At 45.3% G+C, this 23,972-nt stretch overlaps 1 protein-coding gene across 8 annotated transcripts in view; it reads left to right on the forward strand.

Moving 5' to 3' along the window:
* The window catches only part of cspg5a (chondroitin sulfate proteoglycan 5a), a 61,416-nt gene that overhangs the window by 35,070 nt on the left and 2,374 nt on the right, over positions 1-23,972 (forward strand). The window contains exons 3-5 of one of the 8 annotated variants that reach the window (XM_040116894.1): positions 5,509-5,697; positions 13,624-13,702; positions 17,850-17,906. In XM_040116894.1, coding sequence (XP_039972828.1) covers positions 5,509-5,697; positions 13,624-13,702; positions 17,850-17,906 — 325 coding nt within the window. Of the gene's footprint in view, positions 1-5,508; positions 5,698-13,623; positions 13,781-17,849; positions 17,907-23,972 lie in introns of all 8 variants that reach the window. The other 7 variants (XM_040116895.1, XM_040116892.1, XM_040116896.1 and 4 more) reach the window with 7 other exon arrangements.

Genomic DNA, 23,972 nt, shown 5'->3' on the forward strand with positions numbered 1-23,972 from the left:
CCAAGCTTCAGTGAAATCTGTCATTCTGCCAATAAACATAACCAATTCAAAAAAATGGGTGGAAAATATAGAAAAAACATATCTTCCTGGGCAGAGGGGAAAGGTTTTTGACTGTCAGCATCACATCACAGATAACTAGATTTTATCAAAACTTCTATTGTAGTAATGTATTTTTGTCGTTTTCGTTTTTTGTCCTAATGATACATTTTACTCGTTAAGTCAATGGCTGAGATGTGGAACACGGCGATGTTGCTGCGAAGAAGCCGGACAAAGAAAACACAATGAGTCAGATGATTAGACAGTTATCTTGCTCAATGAGGGATTATCGCCGACAATTATGGTTTCCATTTTCACCATCAGATAAACGAACCCTATCGGCAGACAAGAACGTCAGTATTGGCCAATCTAGATTACGCTGAATGCCAGTGCTTTTTTGCTTCCATTGACCACATCTTTAAAATTCTTTCTGTCCACAGATCTGCAGGTTGCAACCACGGTGTGGTTAAGGTTAAGGGGGAAAGATTGTGGTTACGGTCTATAAAAACACAAATGTCGATTGCTGGTCTGCGACGGGGGGCGACTCTGGTGGCATTGAAAGTCTGATGGCTATACACCCATCCCCCACCCTAACCTCCACACCCTTACTTTCTGCCTCGCTAGCTGTAAAGGGTGAATTACTCACTGCTTTGGCCCTGAACTTTGGTTGTGGACGTAAATGGTGAGGTACAGAATCATCCAACGTGGATGTATTCCCTAGGGATGCTAGTCTGCATAAGGTGGTTTAGAAAATCCGGTGAAACTGTTGTTTACAGCCCGTCTTTGTCTGACCGGCAGCGCGTTCGTTGCCCTCGCGGACAATGAATTCACCGTGTTTCCAGATCTCAGAAATAACTTGGGTGAGTACAGTTGACATAACAAGTAGGGATAATGGTTTACACTATGAAAGTCATCCCCAAGGTGTAATAAACTGAAAGCATTCTTTAAGCAGGGGTATTGATTCCCTGGTTTGGAGCTGATATCAGTATTTTCAGTCTCCAAAAATTCCCTGCACTGTCTGCCCTCTGCTGGCCTTTAGACCTAAACCAACCGAGCGGTCTGTCTCGAATTGGCCTGGCACGCCCCCCTCTCCTCCCCTGCCCTTCTCCTCAGTAGCCAAGGCGTCTTCTCCCTCTTCACCCTCCATTACTCCTCATCAAAGCCAACAGGAGGTCTTATTAGGGGGCTGCAGCCACATATGCACTATTGTCACCCTTTTCAAGTGAAATTAAAGTATCTCTCTCTCTTCCTCTGTCTGTCTGCCTCTCCCTCCCTGGCCCCAGTGGACCAGCCTAATCAGGTAAATATCGAGGGGATTTGTTACCTCATTGCAATGTGGCTTTGGCCGCGCTGATGCTAATTCTTCTGCGGTCCTGCTGGGCTGTAACCCCGCTTTAAATGGGGCCGCAATGAGCCAAGGCAATGGAGATAATGATGGGTTGGGGAGGGGAAAACTCTGCTGCGGGACCCGGTGCGAAGGCCTATGGGACGTGTGAGAGTTTTTATGGGGGGAAGGAGCGGGTTTGACAGAAAAAAAAAGAGGTTTGACAGAAGAAGTTTTTTCTATCTCTAATGAGGAGTCATTTCCAATTTGATTTCTGCTCTGCGCAGCCGCCCTGCATGTGAGTCTTTTGGAGAAGGAAATCCAATCCTAAAGAGTGTCTTTGAAATTCAGCCAAGAACTATTTCCTCTTGTTTCACTTTGTTAAACTATGTTCCAGAAATCTTAATAGATAAGGACAATGTCATTCTGTATTTTTCGTACTGTTGGCACATCCCATGAAAAGACCAGAACCAACAATGTCTTATTAATACTTTCTGACTTCCCCTCCCTGCCTGTGGTTCCCAAGACCCCCATTTGTATATTTAAATCTTTAAAATGGGCAAATATATACTTTCATTTTTTTAAAAGACTCTGCAGTTTCTTTTAACAGCTGGGCACTGCAGTTTTAGCAGACGTAACCCAAACAGGACTAAATTGTGCACTTGTTGGGGAGTATCTTCGTCTGCGGATTAATCCCCATTTTGGTGCCCCGACAGCTCTGACAGCATGGATATCTCCTTGATCTACCTGGACATTTCAATCACAGATAGGCTCAAAATTTATTCCGAGAAGGACAGTCAAAATAAAAATTCACTGGATGGAAGGAAATCTAGTGAACGATGGGCTGGGGAAAAAAATATATCAATCAGCTGCTGAGCAGCGATCCAGCTGGGGAGTGAGAATGGAGTCCTACCCCAGGTTTGTTTTCACGTGCTGTAGTTTTGTCTTAAATTGACTTAAATTGAAAACATCTTTCTCCGGCTTTTGTCACTTTAGAGCGGATTTGTGTTATTTTTTTTTTCCCCCAGTTTACGCATCACCGAATGTGTTTTCTGCCATCAATTCAGTTTTCATTTTCAACGTTCGTAGCATAACAAATTGTACGATTAGGTCCGAGACTGAAGTGTCCAACGTCCAGAAGATTATCCGTGCAGGACTGTGACACTCAGAACACAGTACTCGATCAGGGCCAGGTGGCCCAGACAGTCTATGGCAGAAGGACGGTGTGTTTGGGATTGAGTCAAAAATAAACCAGAGTGTGTGTGTTCATAGTAATGAAGGGACATGACATGTTTTTGGCCCTGCACACGTCTAAGGATGCAGCGCCTACTATTTGATGGGTGCAGTGAAAATTAATGGTGACGTTCATGGTGACCAAATATTTATGACCAAATAACTGCAAAACTAATGACATTCCCTTCAGCCTCAGTTGTACTTTCATTACTAGAAGATATCACGCCAACATGCTCACACCTACTTTACACCGGCATGTTAGCGCTATCATTTTGATCCTGCAAGCAAGCTGATGCTAGCATTTTGGACAAAGCATCTAAGTGCAGCCTCACAGAGCTGGACAGTTTTTTTAGAGCAGACTCTCGACTTGTTATTGGACAGCAGTGAATCTTTATGGCCCAGAGGAATAAGATACATCAGGCTGTGGATACACAGGTAATACTTGTCAGTGCTTTTCGGTACGTTGTAGGGTTTTGTTTTCCAGAACGCTTTTTTCTCATTCCCTTACAATTATAAACCAACCAAAGCATTCACTTTTGGCTGCCGTGTTTTCCTCCTAATGTCAGTTGCACAAACTGAAAGCAGAGACAAGATTCAGCTGGAGGCGCTTGGCAAAGTGCCGGAGGGGAGAGGAGGAGGAAGGAGAGAAGAGGGAGGGAGGGAGGAAGGGTGGAAAGATGGGGTGGTAGCGAGTCCAGCGACCAAGAGGAGAGATTTTCAACAGGACAAGTCACAGGAGCGTAGAAATAGAGAGGAGAGAAAAAAGAAAAGAAAAGAAATGGGCCCTAGCCGCTAAAACACGACTGCCTCCCTCTGGGCTGCTGCACGAGGATGCGTGCATGTGCTGGAATGGCACGTCAGGATCTGCATCTGCTGCGTGTGCCGCTCAGCTGGGCTGCCATGACGACCAGCACATCCTCACTCGCTCGCCGTCTTCCCTTATACAACCCCCCCCCGTTCCCTCTCTCTCTCTATTTGCATCCCTCCCCCATCCTCCTCCCTCCCTCCATCCAACCCTGACTTACATAAACCTCTTCTTTGTACGAACGCAGAGACGCTCGGAGGTTGAGTACACTGACGTCTCCTTGAAAATGTGATATTAGGCTTCATTGCTCCCGTCCTCTCTCTCTCTCTCTCTCACGTACACTCAAAATCTCTCCTGGCTCGTTGCCATCGTTTCCCTTCAGCTGGCAAAATAAAAGCGTCAAGGATTCAGGCAGGATACAGGAAGTCGTCCGGTGAAAGGAGCCTGATTAGCATGTAGAGAGCATGGCAGGAGCGGCCGTACACCCCGACACCTCCATTCACTTTACACCGCTTCATCTTTGTGTGTGTGTGTGTGTGTGTGTGTGTCTCTGTATTACGAACACCTGTGAACCTGCTTATTCACGCAATTATCCCGTCAGCAAATCTGTACTTAAAGGAATAGTTTTACGTTTTTGGTTTCTGGCTCAGAGTTGGATGAGAAGAAGGAGTTGATTAGCTTAGCTTAGCATAAAGACCAGAGACACGGGGGAAACAGCTAGCCCGGCTCTGTCCAAAGAGTGAAGACAACCTCCCAAAATTTAAAACTACTCCTTTTATTCACACACACACACACGCACACGCACACGCACACGCACACACACACACACACACACACACACACACAGGTTATCATAATCAGCAAAAGGCTTTTCGTCTATAGTTTAAAACCAAATCTTAGCCGGGGCATTTTTAATGGAAACAGATCCTGCGACCACACCGCCACACGCCATTCCCCTTCGTGTGACGGCGAGGCAGCGTCGCTCAGCAGCGTTATATTCTCGTTTAAGTGGTGAAATAGATTCGCCGTTGTACACTGCCAAACAGTCTGTAGACAGAGCCATCTGCCTGTCGTTTACGTCCCCGGGCGGACACCATACTCTGCCAAACAGCTACGGAGGGAGTCTGGGACTCAGATGGCGGCTGTGTATGTGTTTTGTGTATGTGTGTGTGTGTGTGTGTGTGTGTGTGTGTGTCAACATATGTGCCTATAATGTACATCCACACATAGATGCCCGTATGCACTGTGTTAGATCTTATAGGAGCAAATGTCTTATATGACTGTTTGTGTGTTGTTGACAGAGTTTCTGTGTGCGTGTGTGTACATGGCAGCGAGTGTGTTTATAGCGGGAAAATCTCCCCAGGGCCTCCCTTTTTTTTTTTTGTTTCTTTCTTGTTTTCAGTTTGTATTTTCAGACACACGAAGCGATGACATTATCCTTTCTGAATAAAACGTCATTCGAAACCTGCCGGCGACCCTCTCAACCCGCTAACGTGCCTTCGCTCCATTACTTCACAATAACACTTAAGATTTATGTAACACACAACATGTTGTGAAACATTTGAACCTTTTTTTTTTTTCTTTAGAGCCGCATTTTCAGATTTCCATGCCAAAGCAGTTACAGATAATCAGGAACAGAGAGGTAACCCTGAACATTCATAAACGGACTGAATTAGAATAGGGGGGCTTTCAAAGCCTGCTTGACCGTTAAATGATCCTTACGAGCCAAATATATGACTGATACCTAGCTATAAAAGTGATATGCTTACACACAGCTCAGTCTGAGCATCACAGGGGATCGCTAGATGTGGTTTTACCCCGCTAACCATTTCCTCTTTTGTTTTTCTCTCTCTGTTTTATCCCCTTTTCAACCTGTCTCCTCACTACTCGTTTTATTTCACACCTCTGACCTTTTCATCCTCCCTCTCTGCCACGTCTGCATATTTCAAAACTTTTCCTCTGTCCTCTGTCATTTCTCTCTGCTCTGTTTCTTTCCTCGAACACCCATTTGTCTCTCCACCTTTCCTTCCTCATGACTCGCTGTCCCTTTCAACCCCTCTCTCTCACTCTGTTCTCCGTGTCCTCTCCTCTTTCTCGTCCTGGGTCTCAGATGTAACGTGCAGGACTACATCTGGCACAAGGGCGCTCGCTGCGAGTCGGTGGTGACCGAGTTCCAGGTGATGTGTCTGGCTGTGGGAGCCTCGGCTCTGGTGGTCCTGCTGCTCTTCATGATCATCGTCTGCTTTGCCAAGAAGCTCCACGTGCTCAAGACGGAGAACAAGAAGCTGCGCAAGCGCAGGTGAGGCTGGGCAAAGAATCTGAGCCGCGTGATGGCATAATTTAAAAGCTGAAAGGAGTTAATCTTAACTTTTATTCTGCCCCAGTTTGGAAGCACGATTCATTTCAAATTCACAAAGAAAAAGCATGAAAATATTTATAGCAGTTATTAGTCTTCTGTCACCCTTCTTTTCTTTGAGCTCTACCTTGGCTCATACCCCTTAGATTTATTTTCAGTTATTCTAACAAGGGATTTTAGAGAAAGAGAAAGTTGTTACTTGCCCACAAAGTAGCACATTTCTGATGAAGAAATACAGAAACCTCAGTGAAACTACACCTGTCAAGATCTCCTTTTTGTGTGTCCCGCGGGCTCCCCACTCGCCTTTGAATTAGTGGATTCACTTGTCTGAGTTTAAGAGATCAATCAAACCAAACTAAAACGTCGAGTCTTTAGTGCCTTGCTCAAAGACATTGTGGCGCAGCTGATTTACTATCAGTTACCCAGCGGATTCGGAGTCTCGGCTACGGTTCGTTACCCCCATCAATTTAAAGGCTGAAACAGAACGCTTTGTTTCCGTGGCTGCCGCTGGGCCGCCGGGCCAAGCCGCTGCTCCGGCTTGTGTTTAGTGTTGAGTTTAGAGAATGTCGGAGACAGGCTGGCCAATAAAGAGGGAAAAGCAGTTTGGGAGAAATAAAATCTTAAGCCAGACAAGGCCTCAGGATCAACAGCTTTAAGCCCTCGTTTAAAATTCAGTTAATATGTCAGTGTTCTCTAGAAATAAGTCTTAGACACATAGTTATGTTCAGTTCGACTGATCCAAATGATCAACAGGAAATCCATGCTTAAATTCCAAAAAGACAAAAATGAACAATAACCACTTTTATTTCCCACACACGAATAAAAGGGATGAAAACACCTCTGAACGGGGATCTTTCCCGCCGTAGTGACCCCGTTTCCCTCTGGGCAGTGAAGCTCATTGTAAACCAAATGTAATGTTAAACACATGAACCAGGGTCGGAAGCTCATGCCACACTTGGAATTATGTTAAGTCAGACTCTAGGCCCAGACTCTCATCTGCCTCTCGTGTATATTACCATTACATTCGAGTTACAGCACCAAGCATCTGATTTTCTCAACAAAAAAAAAACACAAACTCATTGATCTTTGATCTTTCCAGTATCCCCAAAGACTCTTTTAACCATCTGCTTAGAAAAAATGTTCCGTCGACTGCACGACAGGAAAGATTTTTAAGCTTTTTCTCAAGTTGCGTCTCTTTTTCCTCGTACAAGCACAGATGGTCACCAGAAGTGACACAGCTCCTTGCTCAGTTTGTACAATTTACACGCTGACCCAAAATCCGAAATGTAAATTTAAGATTAAACAGTTCCATTGGTTTATGTTGTTGCTACTTGCTCATATTTTATATTTCGTGCAAAATAACACATTAATATTTTGCAGAGTCAAAAATTAAGACACAGGTTTGAGTGTGACCTTCTGGGATTTTCAAAGATCGCCGGCTATGTGTATTTATGTATGTATATATATATATGTGTGTGTATGTGTGTGTGTGTCTGTGTCTGTGTGTGTGTGTTTGTGTGTGTGTTTGTGTGTATAATTTTTTTTTTTTTCAGGAAAAAAGCGTAGCACTGTCACTCAAATGTAAGGGTAACACATGACGAGGGACAGGAGGACGGGGGTGGGGGATGGGCAACAAAGACGGGAGACAGAGACAAGGACAGTCCGGGGGGGGGGGTATGTGCTACAATAGGAAGCGGTTTATAGTGAGAGAGTGTGAAAGACAATGAAGGAATGCAGGAGGAAACGAAGGAGGAGGAGGAGGAGGAAGAGGAGGAGGAGGAGGAGGAGGCTAGAGGCGCGGTACGGAGAGCTGATGTCGAGCAGCTGGCAGAAAACCAGATGACAAGACAGATGAGGGACACAGCAGGGGGAGAGAGAGAAAAGACTGGTGAACACTGAGAAAAAAAGGGTTCTCTTTAGGGCTGTACAGCATCACGAGATTGTGCATTGAGGATATTTATCACAGCATCAAGCTCCACTGGTGATACAGTATGTAGAAACCATAGTGCTTCAAAAAACACTTTGCAATGGTTCTCTAAAGCCTAAATGGTTCTATGAAGACTATTAATGGTGCAGTGGGGGAAAAGAAAACAGAAAAAATACTAAAGGTTTTCAAGGTCAGACTATTACAACCTGCATATACAGTACATGCCTTTTTGAAAGAGTTTTGTCTAACGTGAAACTCAAGTTGTTCTGCATATAACGTTCACGATGTCAGAAAGAACAATTCAAGGAAGTATAAAATCCTCCAAATCACCAGAAACTACTTTAGAAGCCACTATCTGTATGGTATGTAAACTTCAGGTTGTGTACAGGGCTCCCTCTGGGGCCGCGTGACGCACTGCATGTGGGCCCGAAAAGGCCTGAAACTCTGTTTTCTTTAAGCAAGTGAAAAAGAAGGACTGAAAAGATAATTTCAATATACTTCCAACGTAGATAAAATTGTTCCTAGCATTTTCTTTTTTTTGTCTTAAAACAACTTTAGGGGTAAACAACATAAGTTTAAAAGAAATCTCCAAAAAATTCATTACTATGATTGTTTTTCTTAGGTTTTCCTTGTTGCTTATCTGTGTGAAATATGGAATACGTTTCTTCACCGTATAATCAAACGAAACCATCTCACCTGCCTTAGTCAAACCATTCATCAGGCGGCAACACAGCAGGCATCGCATAACGATCACCAGTGAGAATGAATTCTATTGATTTGCAGACCTGTATGTGGTAAGGTATTCTACTGTTATCAGATGTTTCTTATGATCAAAACGTGCACACATGGAGCCCCTAACCACCGAGCCGTTAGAGAAACCCTGAAGAACCCTCCTTTTTGCGTGAAATGCATGGAGAGGACTGTGAGGACTTGACAGGGAGGTGGATTGACTACAAACTGAAGGAGAGAACGAGAGTGACAGACAGATTGAAGGGCTGGACTGAATATGAAGGGGGGGGGGGGTTACGGCGTTGCTTTGCCAGCGCCGGTGTTTTAGTGGCAATCTCCCTAGCAACAGAGCCGTCGTGGGATGAGCAGCGGCCCGGTGATCGAGCGCCGCGGATGCAAATGTGAACCGGAGGACCGGATCTGCAGCACCAGAGTCCCCCGCCACAGGGTCTATTTTTAGCTCGAAGGGGGAAGGTTTGTGCTAGGCATGGCGGACGGAGATTATGGACGATGGAGACGATGGTGAGGAGGAAAAGTGGTGTAGTCAGTCGCAGCTGTAATGCCAGCGAGCAGAAGTTTAAAAAAAAAAAGGGGAGAAAAGGGTGATGTCATTGGTACTCTGGATCCAGCTGAAAGTAGGACAGTCTGAACAGGAGAGGGGGGAGGGAGGGAGGAAAAGGGGGAGGCGGGGTTGACCTACATACAGCTGTGCGACCTGAGGGGGGTGTGTGGGTGTGTGTGTGTGCGCGCGCACGTAGCGGCACGGTGCAGCATGAAAGAGACAACGCGGCCTCATCAAGTGGTCGGCTAAAAGAAATCGAAAGAGGAGCGAGGAGAAGGAGCAAGAGGAGGGGGGAGGGTGACCGATAAGAGGAGTAAAAAGGAGGGCAGCGTGAAATGGGGGAGGAGGGGGGAGAAACGGTTGCAGGAGGGAGAGGAGAGAGGGAAAGAGAAAGAGAAAGAGAGAGGACGTAGAATGAAAGAGGGCAGCTGCGGAGAAAAAAGCTCAGCTTGACACATTTCGGGAGAGCGTGTGTGTGTGTGTGTGTGTGTGTGTGTGTGTGTGTGTGTGTGTGTTTGCGTGCGTGCGTGCGTGCGTGCGTGCGTGTGTGTGTGTGTGTGCGAGCGCGCACTGCTGACAAGGCTCGTGAATACATGAGACTCCCACACTCCCCCATCTGCTGTGGGTAATTGCAGTCGCAGTGTTTCTCTGCCGCAGTTGCGACCAGACCCAACATCCTGGTCAGAGATGGAGAGAGAAAATAAAGAAAGAGGGAAGGAGGGACGGAGGAAAGGATGGATGCGTCCGTGTCGTGAGACGTGTCAGAGTCTGCGTCATGGCGGGTCTGTCCGGGTCAAGGCATTTGGGTAGTCTCCGTTATGCAGATGTTCTGTACAACAAGTCCCGTTCGAGCAAATCTTTAACAGTGAATCCTTGAACTGAACTGACCTGTACCGAATCAGCGTAATCTCTGACTGAACCGGTGGCTTTTTAGCCGACTGCTGACCGAGAGCGCGTTTTCCAGCTCGGCCGTGACGCACCGTGCGTTCATTTCTGGTTGAAAGCTTATTACAGGACAGTGAAAGCCGCCGAGACGCTCGTTATCTGACAACTCTGTGGGAAATGATAGGCTGCTGAGCCATTAACCTTACGCACGGTGCCTGTGTAGGGTAGTTTTCGTAACGAAGCCAACCTGACGTTGCGGCCGTATGAGCGGCGATGCATTCACTCGCTGTCGTCTCTGCTGATTTTACTTGGATAGCACCTTTCATACAGACTGATGCACTTCACATTTGACAGCACAAACGCAAACGGTGCAAAAATTTGAGACGGACGCACAGAGGAAATAAAAACGGTGAAACAAAAACAACAAAAAAACATTTAAAATCTGTAAAATAAATAAAAGAGGAAAATAAATAGAATTGATTAGAGGAAATAAAAACAATTTAAAACAAATAAAGTAAAATAAATCATTATGCGACTCTATCTTAAGAAAAAAGTTTAAAACAAACTACGCAGTCAATGATAACAAATCATTGAATTTGAACGAAACAATTGGAACCAGCAAAGCGATTTGTGATTTGTGATTTCCACCTTAGGTCCCAATTAAACAACAGAGTATGTTGCTCGTCCGTTCCCTCTGGAACGACACATACAAGCGTCCTATCATCTGACGCCCTCGTGACATTGTTTGTCTTTGCCTTCGTAAGCCGCTGTTCCTAAGCTTTGGATTGAAGATTTGGTTAGGTTTCCGGAAACATTGTGGTTAGGGGACCTGTGTCATCACGTTTTACAATAATAACCACTTGGCTTAGGTTAAGGGCAAGAAGAGCGACGGCATCAGTCGTTTCAGCAAGTGTCCCAGCAGGACATACGTTTGCATTCACGTGATGGGAGCAAAGGAGCGAGTCAGGTGAACATTGCTATAAAGCCACAAAGTCTGCAGAGGGAGGAGGTCGGGGTGGATGGACGGGTAAACAAAACGCCGGACTCCAACATGGAGAAGACTGCTGGTGGTCCCCTGGTTCCAACTGACAGGCAACGTTGTTTTTGTTTTATCTTGAACCACGACCAGGATCGTTCCCAAACCTTAACCAGGTGTTTATCGTTGTAGCCATGACAATGAAGGTCCCCTAACCGGAGCGAAGCAGCAATGTTAACCCAGACCATGCTGGGATGTGTAATTCTCTTGGACCGAACAGACCAATCATGCCGTCATGCAACTGGGGGCGTCTCGTCCATAAATTCTTGTGTCGGACAAACGACGCGTTCCATCGTTTAATTTGGGGGGCTTGTTGGAAGATGATGATACGGCCCTCGTTTCTGTACGCTAAATACAAAGCCACCAGCAGCTGGCTAACGCAGCGTAGCACAAAGATTGAAAACGGGGGACACACAGCTGTGCCGGGTCTGTCCAAAGACATCAAAGAACACCTTTCAGAGCTTCGAAGGCTCACAAATGAATGCGCTGTATCTCATTTGTTTCAGCTGTAGAAAAACCCAAGTCTAAAAACGTCAAATCGCCAGTGAACGGGGGGGTTATTTATGGGACTGTCTCTTGGCAGCTGGTATTCTGTATCCACAGAGAGAAAGCGGAGTGAGAGGTCCAAAGCTGGTTTCTGTCGCTAGAGTCTGATGATGGTAGAACAGAGTTAACTGCCTGTCTCCGCCTCATCACTTTCTCCTCTTCGATCGGCCTGTCACAGCGTTCGTGAAATATGAATATGGACGTTTACACGTGGATCAGAGAGACGGGCGCTTTTTGAGCAGGCAGTAGATCACATCCTCTTCCACTATAGATGTGACGAGGGAGTGGTCGAGGAGACAGAGACACACAACGAGACGTCTGAGGGCGGCTTCTGCTTTTTGGTTAAAAAAATGTGTAGACGTTCAGAGTAAACGTTTATGTGGGCGAGGGGCAAATGACAGCCGAGGCCAGTTCGCGAGAGAGGGAAGACAAATCTGCGACATTCTCGTCAAAGTCCTCGTCTCAATTCGGTCCCTGAGACGAACATCTCCTCCCTTTGAGATGTCGGAGACCAAAAAAAACAAGAGGAAGAAATTCCAGGAGTTCAGTCTAACTCAGTCGGAGGGGAACTCCCGAAGTTTGCCTCATCCCCGATTAGATGGAAAGCAGTGTGTGTTTGTCTGCCTCGGTTTTAAAGTAGTACACCAAGTTTCCAGGAGACCGGCCCATTGATCAGAATGTATCCTCCCCAGTGCGCCACTGTGTTGGGGAGAACATCCGAGAAACAGAAAGTCGTTTCCTTCTCGTCATAAAACCTGGAGAGGAATTTTTTTTTTAGAAGGAGCGCTTGAAGATTTTTCCAGTGACTACCGGTTTTCTGTGGAAGCCCATTTCCCCCACTCGTAAAAAAAAAAATTGCACCATCAATCAACTTTCATAGAGCATGTTTCTCATAATTATGACTTACTGCGTCAAACTAAGGAAAATCTCTCTCGTAATGAGACACTTTCAGTACGGACTGCGCGCAGTGTGTCAGTAGGGGTTGAGCCGCATCTGTGCCGATAGTTCACATAACTTTTTGAGCTGACAAGACAAGGTCAAAACCTGGTGTGTGGCTGCGCCGTCCTTTGCCTGTCTGCTTCTCCCCGACCGTCCCCGCTCACATATACCGTGTTTTAATGCAGCCGAATTCCAGAGCTTCACGCAACGTTCCAGTGCTTATGTTCAGCATTAACTTGTCTCCCATCGGCCGGCAGTAGTCCCTGCGATTTGCAGTATTTATCATATTTCCTGTACATATCACCAATTCACATGAATTTATTTGTTTGTTTGTTTGTTTTTAATTGGTTTATTTACTAGGAACAGTGCACATGAGCGAGACAAAAGCCAGCTTTTCATCTGGGCAGATGTTACATAATCTATTGTTGTTAGTCACAACAGCAGTAGCGGGTCAAATGTGTGTCGAGGTTTAGCTTCTTTGGGGAACGGTAAAAAGACGGTCGCCTAAATTTGATGGTTAAAAACGAAACATTGTGTTCTCAGTTTGTTGCATCACAGATAAAATGTTTGTGTCTCTGTTTTTTTTCGTAAACTTGCTGTCACACTAATGCTGCTTTCTTGCCCCCCCCCCTTCCTCTCCCCTGACAATCCCCTCTTTCTCTGTTTTCTTCAACGATGTAACCTTTTTCCTAAATGTGTCCTTTTTCTCGCCCTCTTTTGTCCTTTTGACCTTCTTTTCTCTCCTTCTGTTCCCTTATGTTTCACTCTGTCTCCATTTGTCTTTTTTCATCTCTCTATTTTTCGTCCTTTTCTGCTTCTCTCACCTTGAATGTCGTTTCCCTCCCGTCTCTTCCCAATACTTCATCATTAACTTTCTGCTTTAACCTTCTACCCCCCTGCTCCGCTCTATATACTCCCTTCTTCCTTTCTCTGGACTTGCTCTTCCTCCTCACGTTTCCTTCATTTCTCCACATCTTCCCCCCTCTCTTTTTTCACCTCCCCTCCTCTCGACACCCTTTTCCTTCCCTTCCTTCTCTGCTCCTCTTTTTCACCTCCCTACAATCTCTTTGTTCCTTTCCAACCTGCTACTTCGCCTCCTCTCCAACTCTTTCTTCCCTTCTCTCACACTTTTTTCCTGTCCGCTTCCCCACCACACCACGTTTACTTTCCTCCACCTTTCGCTCATCTTCCTCTCCGCATCCTCTCCTCCTCCCTCTCCACCCCCCTCCATCCTCCGACGCCCAGCAGTAAGTACCGGCCTTCATCGGAGCAGCACAATGATAATTTCTCGCTGTCCACCATCGCTGAGGGCTCCCACCCAAATGTAAGGAAACTGTGCGACACCCCTCCTAACGTCCCTCATGCCCGTGCATTGGCTTACTATGATAACATTATCTGTCAGGTAACGTGGTTCTCGCCTCTCTCTCTCACCCCCTTTTCTGCATCTCCCCACCAAACCCTGCCCGGGCTCCCTGACTCCCCCTCTTATGCATGGGCATGAGTACTCTCCGATACTCCGAGGTGTGAAACGCTAAAGGGCGGGGGCGGGCGGGGTCGGAGTGTGAGGATGGATGGTGGGAGTTTTCTCAAGTGGTGGGTGAAATCTAAATGCAAGGGAATGGGAGGAATAGTAGATGGATGTCCATACACACTTACACACTGTAGACACACATCGCTTTTGTCTGTAGTTGGACCGTCATGGGTTTGTGTCGTAAACTATCTTTGAAAACTCCTAGAACTTTTTCAACCTATAGAGGATGTCTCTACATTTCCATTTAAAAGGGTCCTACCAGTGGTTCTGCATGTTTATCACAAACCGGTTTTACTTTAAAGCGCAGCTAACCGTTTTGCAAAAAGTGAATGTCCATTTATCTACAGCTCCAAAAATCAGAGGACATTTAGTCAAATTTAGGTTGTTTTTTTTCTGGCATTTCTTTAATCTTACCTTTCTCTAGTTTTACCTCTAACACTGCTTTAGATGAAGCGGTCTAAGAGGTGATCTAAGACGCTCACAGCTCATCAACGTATTCGACCTGTGACGAGCGCTCGAGAGCGGACACTGCTTCATTTTATGGGGCTACCGGCCACACAAAGGCTGGAAGCCGCTTGATTACGCCACTCAGACAATTTGTTAATGGTACGGAAATGAACGGAAATTCACTTCTGCCTTGGAAGGGTAGGAAAACTTTACTGACAAATCTAAAACTTTGTCGGCCGCAACTCAGAATTGTTGTAGATTCATTAAGAGTTTCCCTGACGATGAAGACATGCAGTGCATTTGTGAATGCAAAGACATAAAAATGTTAGCACAGGTGGACAAAGAAACCCAACCATCGCGTATGCGTCACACACTGTACGTACTATACACACGGAAACCTGTGCGAACACACTTGTGCGAACATGTATCCAGTGCGGAGTGGGAGATGGCCATAGGTGAAATGAGTGGCGGAAATGAGTTTTAAATGTTGCTGAAAAGCTCGAAGCGAACTCGAAATGTATTTGTGGTCATAATTTAGGGAGAAAGAAAAAAACACGTTCGTTTACTGGTAGAAAAAACTAAAACGTAGAATATTAAAAACGATACCTGTCACATACCCTGGCAGGAGGTCAGGCATGTACCGTCATGGCTCATGGAGACAAGTATCTGAGGAGTGACGGGGCTCTTGCAACCTGTTACCATGGCAACGCACCCGTCGCCATCGCGTTTATCGATTTACTTTCCCGGTTTATTGCTTATTGATCCTGTTATGAAGGTGGCGGCAAGACACACCGACGCATCACACACACACACACACACACACACACACACACACACACACACACACACACAGAAGGGATGACAAAAAGTAAAATGAGTTCAGGCTCTGTATGGAGCCACTGTAGAGACCTTGTCAGGCTGACGAAGAGCAGATGAATATGGGCAGGAGCACAGCTGGGGTTAGGGGTTACATTCCCCCTGAAACCATGCAGACTAAACATTTATGGACTGTCCTCACGGTGCAGGTAGCAACCCGCCCTGGCCTTAAGCTGCCCCCAACAAGCGAAAACTCCCACAGTCCTTTCCTGCGACCCCCTCCCCACCCTGTCTCTTTCTAACCTGCTCTCGCTCTGATCACCTCTTGCATCGGTGTGTCATGGCATGCCTGCTCTTTCACTAACATGCGCCATCCAGTGGCCATGCGAGCCGCTGCAGCACTGCTTTTGCTATCTGTTTACAAATCTGTACTTTTAACAAAATGTTCTGCTTTCCTTGTTTATCCTGAAAACGGGTCGGGAAGTGGAGGGTGGGAGGGCTGTTATGATTGTTCTAAAACGGTTTAATCTAGTTAGGTGGGGGCGGGACCGATGTCACAACCAGGTAAGCTAAAGGTGCGGGAGATTCGTGAGAAATCCGTCGGGGCTATCAGGATAAACATCTGAGATGCAACGCCTCACTGCTGCCCGCGGGTGGCAGCGGAGAGCCGAGAGGCGCCTCACTAACCGAAGCATGGGTAGCTAGCGGCGGTGACGCTGTAGTTGTAGCAGCATGGGGCGTGCTAGTGCTACAACGGAGGTAGCGTTTGTTTTGTTTTTCATTTGTATTTGAAATTTCAGTCTTTTTAAGACGTGGTACCACCCTCTAACAACTCCATCAGTAGTTTTGTTCACTTGTAAAGCTACGGCAACTAGTTCTTACTATTTCTCACTTCTTTCATGCCGGCTCAACAGTCTTAGACGTCCTCGCTCCTACAGAGGAAACGCATCTCATGTGCTTGTTGTATCTACAACCGAATACCATTTTCACAAGAAATCCCAAAACATTTGTGGGAAAAAAAAAATCCATCATCACCTCCTAACAACGCCTCTAAAATGTCAACTTCCTAACTCAATACCACTCACACATCACAACCCCTAAAATCCCTGCTCATCCACTGGATTGAATAGTGTTTGTAGATATTTCAAAGGGTTTGTTTTGGCAGACTGTGGAGTTTCTGACCACTGGCTATGCTGTGGAGCAGTGTTTTGATGAGTGGCTCCCTGTCCTGTTTGCATCATGCATGGGGATACTCGTGCACACGTGGAAACATGGGGCCTTTTTTTTTTTCGGTGAGAAACGGCGAACGTAAAGACAAACTTTGTTTGTTCCCCTCGCTCCTTTTTATTTGCAGAGACATTCAGCCTGATAGCTTCTCATTTTTAGCCAGCCCTGACAATCGCTTTCGTCTTTTTAATTATCAGCTGTAACTAATTAACTTCCTAAACACCAAAATTACATTTGGCCAAAGTCAGTGTGGTCTTTTAATGTGCTCGGCAAAGTTTTATCACTCTTTTACACCACTCTATGATAACAAGTGGGCTGTGTATTTTTTTGATGAGTGTCCCTCAAGTGAAACAATCCATCTGATTGCTTCGCATCAATTTCAGTGATCTGAATCTCCATTTTATTTTTACCATTGGTCCCATGCATATTGATGCTTTAAGCTTAACGATGCTGAAACTGGACCTCCACTATTTGGAACAAGGATCCCGTGAAAAATAAGTTGCGCAAAAGTTAGTTAAGCAACATTACATATATATCTTTTATTTTCAGGTTGTAGCCACAGCTTATGAACATTTTTAGGCTGCACAGAAGTCCAGCTATTTATAACTCCATTTATTTACATTGCTAATTTTTAAAGATACACCTGAATAGATTCAATAAGGTCTTTGAAAGGATTTGGATTTGATAAACAGGTTGGATGCTGGATTCAGATTCAGTAAAATGGGATCGAAATCCAACCGTCTAAATGAGTTAAGTCAGTCAGAAGAGAGTGTCCGTTTAGCCTAAAACCAAACCCAACAGAAATATTTCCAACTACTGTTCAACCCTGGTTTATTTTTCTAACACATTTTCCAACCACAAACAAAACTCATCCAGACGTATCGGCCTCCCCAAAACCAAAAACCATACCAACTCACCAGTTTTCCCCAAATGTACCCAACATACGCTCACTAATAAAGCAAATAACCTGGACTCCCTTCCGGACTAACAGCCCCAGTGACTGTGTCACTATGGGCAGTAACCTCGACAGAAATACCCAGAGCTATATTTACAGCGGTAATGCTGAATGACAGCCGGGCAGCACCAGAGAGTCTGTGTTTGAACAGAGTCGGTGTTACCTCAGAGATACTGTATCCAGCTGGGAATATCAGCTGTCTTCTCCTACTATTGGTCTCCAACACTCAATCTCTCTCTGTCTATTTTATCTGTCTGCCTCTATCTCTTCCTGTCTGCCTCCTCTTTCTCTCTCCATCTTTCTTGCTACTTAATCTCTCTGTATCGGCTTCGATCTACTGCCCCCCCCCCGCTCGTCTTCTGTCTTTCTGTCCACCCCAATCAATCTCTCTTCGTCCTCTGCCTCTCCCTGTCCGTCCCTATCTTGTCTTTTTTCTGAGGATGCCTCTAATGGTTTTGAGGAGTATAACCCTTTGCCCCATCCCCCTCCCCTCAGAAAACCATGAGCAGATACACCTGGGAGTGTAAGACCAAAGAGGAGTCCGACTGTGAGGTAAGACCAAATCCCAAATGTCAGATAGTCCCGCCCCACCTCTCTCACCTTCCCGAACAGCTCTCTCATTGTTACTGTGGCCCTGTCGATCACCCTCGCTCCAGTTTCAGTGGACCAATCCGAGTCTCAACATGATATGTTCTTGATATGTTATTTAAAAAAAAGAGAATAAACTATGAGCCCCAGTTAATGGATGTAAATATCAGCTTCTGCTTCCATTTATCAAACAACACGCGTGAATTATTATTAGTATGAAGTAAATGTGTCAGCCTTAATCAAAGGGCTGATTCTCCTCTGCAGGCCATGGGCAGGTTGATGTTATGCGTTAAAAGAAACAACCTACAATGAATGGGTTACTGAACGGGCCTACCGGGCACAGGCCCGTGAGCCCAGGGGGACAGGAGGCCCCTGGGCTTCACCTGCGAATTGTCGCTGAAAGAGACACAAAACGACCACAAAGAGACACAAAACGACCACAGCGAGACAGAAATTGTAGTCGTCTTGTGTCTCTTTCGGTCTCGGTGTCTTGCTCCTATGTAAGAGGATGTTGGGGTCCTTTTTCCTGTCTGTGCCCAGGGGCCCCTTCATCTCATAATCCATCCATGCAAACAAAAAAACACAAAAAAAATAAATAAATACAAAACAACATCAAAGCACATAAGAAATGATACAGCATCAAAACATCACATCACAATGTAACTGAATTTATTTTCTGCTAACTTTTGCTGTCATTCCCATTTTTTTTTTAGCTGAATATCCCAGTAAAATTGACGTCAGCCCTTAAAAGCTGCCAATCTCTATATTTAAAAAAAAAACAACGACAAAAAAATCATCAACAGAAAACTTGCCTTACAAACTAGGATGTAAACTTCCCAGTGTTTTGCGAAGAGGTTTTTTTTTTTTTTTTTTTTAAGTCAGGCTTCTATTCAGATCCCAGACGGTATCTTTACTATTTGCCTAATGGTGACGTCTGCAGCTCTTGGTTTACTCAGCGTTTTCTCCAGCTGCTGATTGTGCCGATTATCAGTCGCATTATTAACCTGCGAGACAGAGGTAATGCTGTTCGCAACAATAAAGCTGATCCTGGAGTGGAAGGTCCAGGAACTGACAGCAGAAGCACAACTGAAACGAAATGTAGAGATTTAATGATAGAATATTGTTTTGCAAGCTCGGGTTGCGCAAGTTTGCATCCACATCGATATGAGCTGGGAAGTTGATAAGTTTAGTGTTGGAACCGCAACCTGCCACAAAAAAGGACACGGAGTTACATGTAAACCCCTGCAGAAAAAAAAAAAAGAAAACAAAATTCATGAAAATTGTGTGAAGTTGCCCTTTACACACTGTGAAGCTGCAGAGCCTGGAGGTAAAATCAAAAAACAAATCACAAACAAACATAAAAACAGCACTGGCCCCGCCGCGGAAGTTTATTGACCTAGCGAGGACCTCATCACAACAGACAGCCGTGGTACCACCTCCGCCGCACGCACACACACACACACACACACACACACACACACACACACACACACACACACAAAAAGAAACACTGAGGCTCTTAATGGAAGACGTAAACGCCTTCAGAAAAGACTGAATGTACAGAGAAATTGAACCACACACAAACACAAAAAAACATAAACGCAGACATTTTATATAAAGCCAACACACACACTGTCCAGTCATTTCTGCACAATAACACAAAAAGCACTTACGTTTCCCTTCAGTAATAGAACGTTTTGTGTTTCATTCACTGCATTAGATTGAACCTGCTTGTCCTCAATCTTCCCTCCACTGTAACTCTGCAGAGTCTAGCCTTCCAGCCTACTTTTCCTCCGCAGCAAACGGTGAAACTGAATTGGTTTTTTTTGTCAATACTAAATAAATTCAACGCAGAAAATAAATCGAGCGGGCAGAGCTGGCTGTAATTTCTAAGAGGATTTCATTTCCATCGACTGAATCGGCTCTCGGACCGACTGATCATAACTGAGTTGGCCCTAAAGTCCAGATGCTGCAGCCATGTGGTGGAATTGTAAATTTTAAGAAAAAAAATTAAATTGATCTGAGAAATTGTTATTTCCAAAAAAAATTTCTTTTTTTTCTGTGTGCTTTGTCTCCACTGCATTTCTGGGAGATGACCTGTCGGTCGCCTGCTCGACTTAGACGCCCAATTTAGCTTTTTCCAAGGAAACACACTGTTATTCAAGTATTCATGGGAGAGAACTTAAGGTTTATATGAAAATGTTGAATTCTTAAGACAAGCGAGATCTGAATTTGGAAAATAGGGCGTCGATTGAAGAGTTACTCAACACCTCTGAAAAATCCTATTTTTGCTGACCTCCGGGGGTTTAATTCCTCACCTTGCTGCAGACATGTGCAGGTGAACTCCAGGACGTTTAAAAAAAAAAAAAAAAAAAATCAAGGCAGCATCATGACCTCATCCTCTCACTCCTCTGCCCTCCACACAAACACATGCAGTATACACTATGCACACAAGCCTGACGCAAACACACTCTTGAATGCAAACGCCAAACCTAGTATAGACATATACACCCTATAGTCAGGGAAAAGGAGACCGGTCGATTAACAGAAACAAAACACAAACAAGTCTGTACACACACACACACACCTGGAGTCGTGAAACAGGTGCAGGCATGCACGCACAAGCCAGTACAAATATTTTAATCTCAAGCTTATGTGCCCAAACACTGTGAATCCAAAACACATTTAATCAGCTGCAGGGAAACAGCTGAAGAAAAACATACTGATCCAGATGAAAACACAAACTCCCGGAACAACCAGGACGCTACGCTACACATTTCAGTTTTAACAGACATATACATGCATCATTGTCAAATCAGTTCACACTGCGGTATCATTTCTATTCAGGGTGGTCAAGATGATTGGTAGCTAAGATCATACAACCTCAAATTTAGGACCACATTTCCCATAAGCCCCATCGCTTCCTGCGAAAAAGTTTGCCTCATCAAATAAAGACTTCCCCTTTTACTTAACTTAAAGCGCCTCTGTGTAATACTTGAAGATTAAAGTGTCAGCCACATGGTGGCGCTAGAGGAAAAGTCAGGGGGCTCATCAAAGTCATCAGGATTCATCCATGTATATCCGTACCAAATTTCACCGCAAATCCATTCAATAGTTGTTGAGATATTTCAGTCTGGACCGAAGCGAAAACCGACACTGCCTTAAAAAAACAAACAACAAAAAGCGACAGACAGGCTGCACCAAGAAAAAAACAAAAAACAAAACCTTATGCCTTCACGATAATTTATAGAATGTTACCGTCACAGAAAAATATCTACATCTAGAGGCTTTAATAGGAATAATATGTTGGAGGGGGTTTTTCCCATCTGCTATAAATTCCAAAAGCTTTACGTGGCGTCCCTAGACACGGCAGCACCGTCCTCGCCTGAGACAATCTGGCAGTGATGATAATTCAGCCTGTATCTCTAAATTAACATAGAAATTCTTGCCCGATGCCTAAATTCCTCATGTCGCACCCTTTTGGCTAAAATTACAATCCACCCTCACCGGCCCACTAAAAAGACGAAAAGGACATTAGGAACTGTCCGTTTGCCTCCATCGTCGTCATCATCATCATCAGAACCCCGTTTATCTCTGTTCCCACTCCCCCAAAATGACACCTACTCTAAAGTCCTCGCGACTCTGTGCCTCCCACTCTCTGCCCGCCTCCCCTCCACCCATGCACAACAACAATGAAATCCAACAAACAAAAAAACATTTTCCAGTTTCACGCTGACGGGAGGACAGAGGGCCCCTATCCCGTAACCATGGAAGTGACATATCCACACGTCCTGCCTGAAGTTACTATCTAGGCCAACAGCCAGCGGGTAAATGCTCTCACTGCTCTTCCTTTTCTAAAAGTGCCATTGAATTCAAACGTAAACATTCAATTAGGGTGTTTTTGTAAATGGCACAGGCCTCGGGGTCTGGAATTTGACGTTTCTGTGTGTGTGTGTGTGTGTCTGTGTGTGTGTGTGTGTGTCTGTGTGCGTGTTTATGTGCCGACCTGTGTGTGTGTGTGTGTGTGTGTGTGTGTGTGTGTGTGTGTGTGTGTGTGTGTGTGTGTGTGTGTGTGTGTGTGTGTGTGTGTGTGTGTGTGTGTGTGTGTGTGTGTGTGTGTGTGTGTGTGTGTGTGTGTGTGTGTGTGTGTGTGTGTGTGTGTGTGTGTGTGTGTGTGTGTGTGTGTGTGTGTGTGTGTGTGTGTGTGTGTGTGTGTGTGTGTGTGTGTGTGTGTGTGTGTGTGTGTGTGTGTGTGTGTGTGTGTGTGTGTGTGTGTGTGTGTGTGTGTGTGTGTGTGTGTGTGTGTGTGTGTGTGTGTGTGTGTGTGTGTGTGTGTGTGTGTGTGTGTGTGTGTGTGTGTGTGTGTGTGTGTGTGTGTGTGTGTGTGTGTGTGTGTGTGTGTGTGTGTGTGTGTGTGTGTGTGTGTGTGTGTGTGTGTGTGTGTGTGTGTGTGTGTGTGTGTGTGTGTGTGTGTGTGTGTGTGTGTGTGTGTGTGTGTGTGTGTGTGTGTGTGTGTGTGTGTGTGTGTGTGTGTGTGTGTGTGTGTGTGTGTGTGTGTGTGTGTGTGTGTGTGTGTGTGTGTGTGTGTGTGTGTGTGTGTGTGTGTGTGTGTGTGTGTGTGTGTGTGTGTGTGTGTGTGTGTGTGTGTGTGTGTGTGTGTGTGTGTGTGTGTGTGTGTGTGTGTGTGTGTGTGTGTGTGTGTGTGTGTGTGTGTGTGTGTGTGTGTGTGTGTGTGTGTGTGTGTGTGTGTGTGTGTGTGTGTGTGTGTGTGTGTGTGTGTGTGTGTGTGTGTGTGTGTGTGTGTGTGTGTGTGTGTGTGTGTGTGTGTGTGTGTGTGTGTGTGTGTGTGTGTGTGTGTGTGTGTGTGTGTGTGTGTGTGTGTGTGTGTGTGTGTGTGTGTGTGTGTGTGTGTGTGTGTGTGTGTGTGTGTGTGTGTGTGTGTGTGTGTGTGTGTGTGTGTGTGTGTGTGTGTGTGTGTGTGTGTGTGTGTGTGTGTGTGTGTCTGTGTGTGTGTGTGTGTGTGTGTGTGTGTGTGTGTGTGTGTGTGTGTGTGTGTGTGTGTGTGTGTGTGTGTGTGTGTGTGTGTGTGTGTGTGTGTGTGTGTGTGTGTGTGTGTGTGTGTGTGTGTGTGTGTGTGTGTGTGTGTCTAACACAAACTCCCGGAACAACCAGGACGCTACGCTACACATTTCAGTTTTAACAGACATATACATGCATCATTGTCAAATCAGTTCACACTGCGGTATCATTTCTATTCAGGGTGGTCAAGATGATTGGTAGCTAAGATCATACAACCTCAAATTTAGGACCACATTTCCCATAAGCCCCATCGCTTCCTGCGAAAAAGTTTGCCTCATCAAATAAAGACTTCCCCTTTTACTTAACTTAAAGCGCCTCGGTGTAATACTTGAAGATTAAAGTGTCAGCCACATGGTGGCGCTAGAGGAAAAGTCAAGGGGCTCATCAAAGTCATCAGGATTCATCCATGTATATCCGTACCAAATTTCACCGCAAATCCATTCAATAGTTGTTTAGATATTTCAGTCTGGACCGAAGCGAAAACCGACACTGCCTTAAAAAAACAAACAACAAAAAGCGACAGACAGGCTGCGCCAAGAAAAAAACAAAAAACAAAACCTTATGCCTTCACGATAATTTATAGAATGTTACTGTCACAGAAAAATATCTACATCTAGAGGCTTTAATAGGAATAATATGTTGGAGGGGGATTTTCCCATCTGCTATAAATTCCAAAAGCTTTACGTGGCGTCCCTAGACACGGCAGCACCGTCCTCGCCTGGGACAATTTGGCAGTGGTGATAATTCAGCCTGTATCTCTAAATTAACATAGAAATTATTGCCCGATGCCTAAATTCCTCATGTCGCACCCTTTTGGCTAAAACTACAATCCACCTCACCGCCCACTAAAAGACGAAAAGGACATTAGGAACTGTCCGTTTGCCTCCATCGTCGTCATCATCATCATCAGAACCCCGTTTATCTCTGTTCCCACTCCCCCAAAATGACACC

The sequence above is a fragment of the Xiphias gladius genome, chromosome 22 (assembly GCF_016859285.1).
Source record: "Xiphias gladius isolate SHS-SW01 ecotype Sanya breed wild chromosome 22, ASM1685928v1, whole genome shotgun sequence".
NCBI lineage: Eukaryota > Metazoa > Chordata > Actinopteri > Istiophoriformes > Xiphiidae > Xiphias > Xiphias gladius.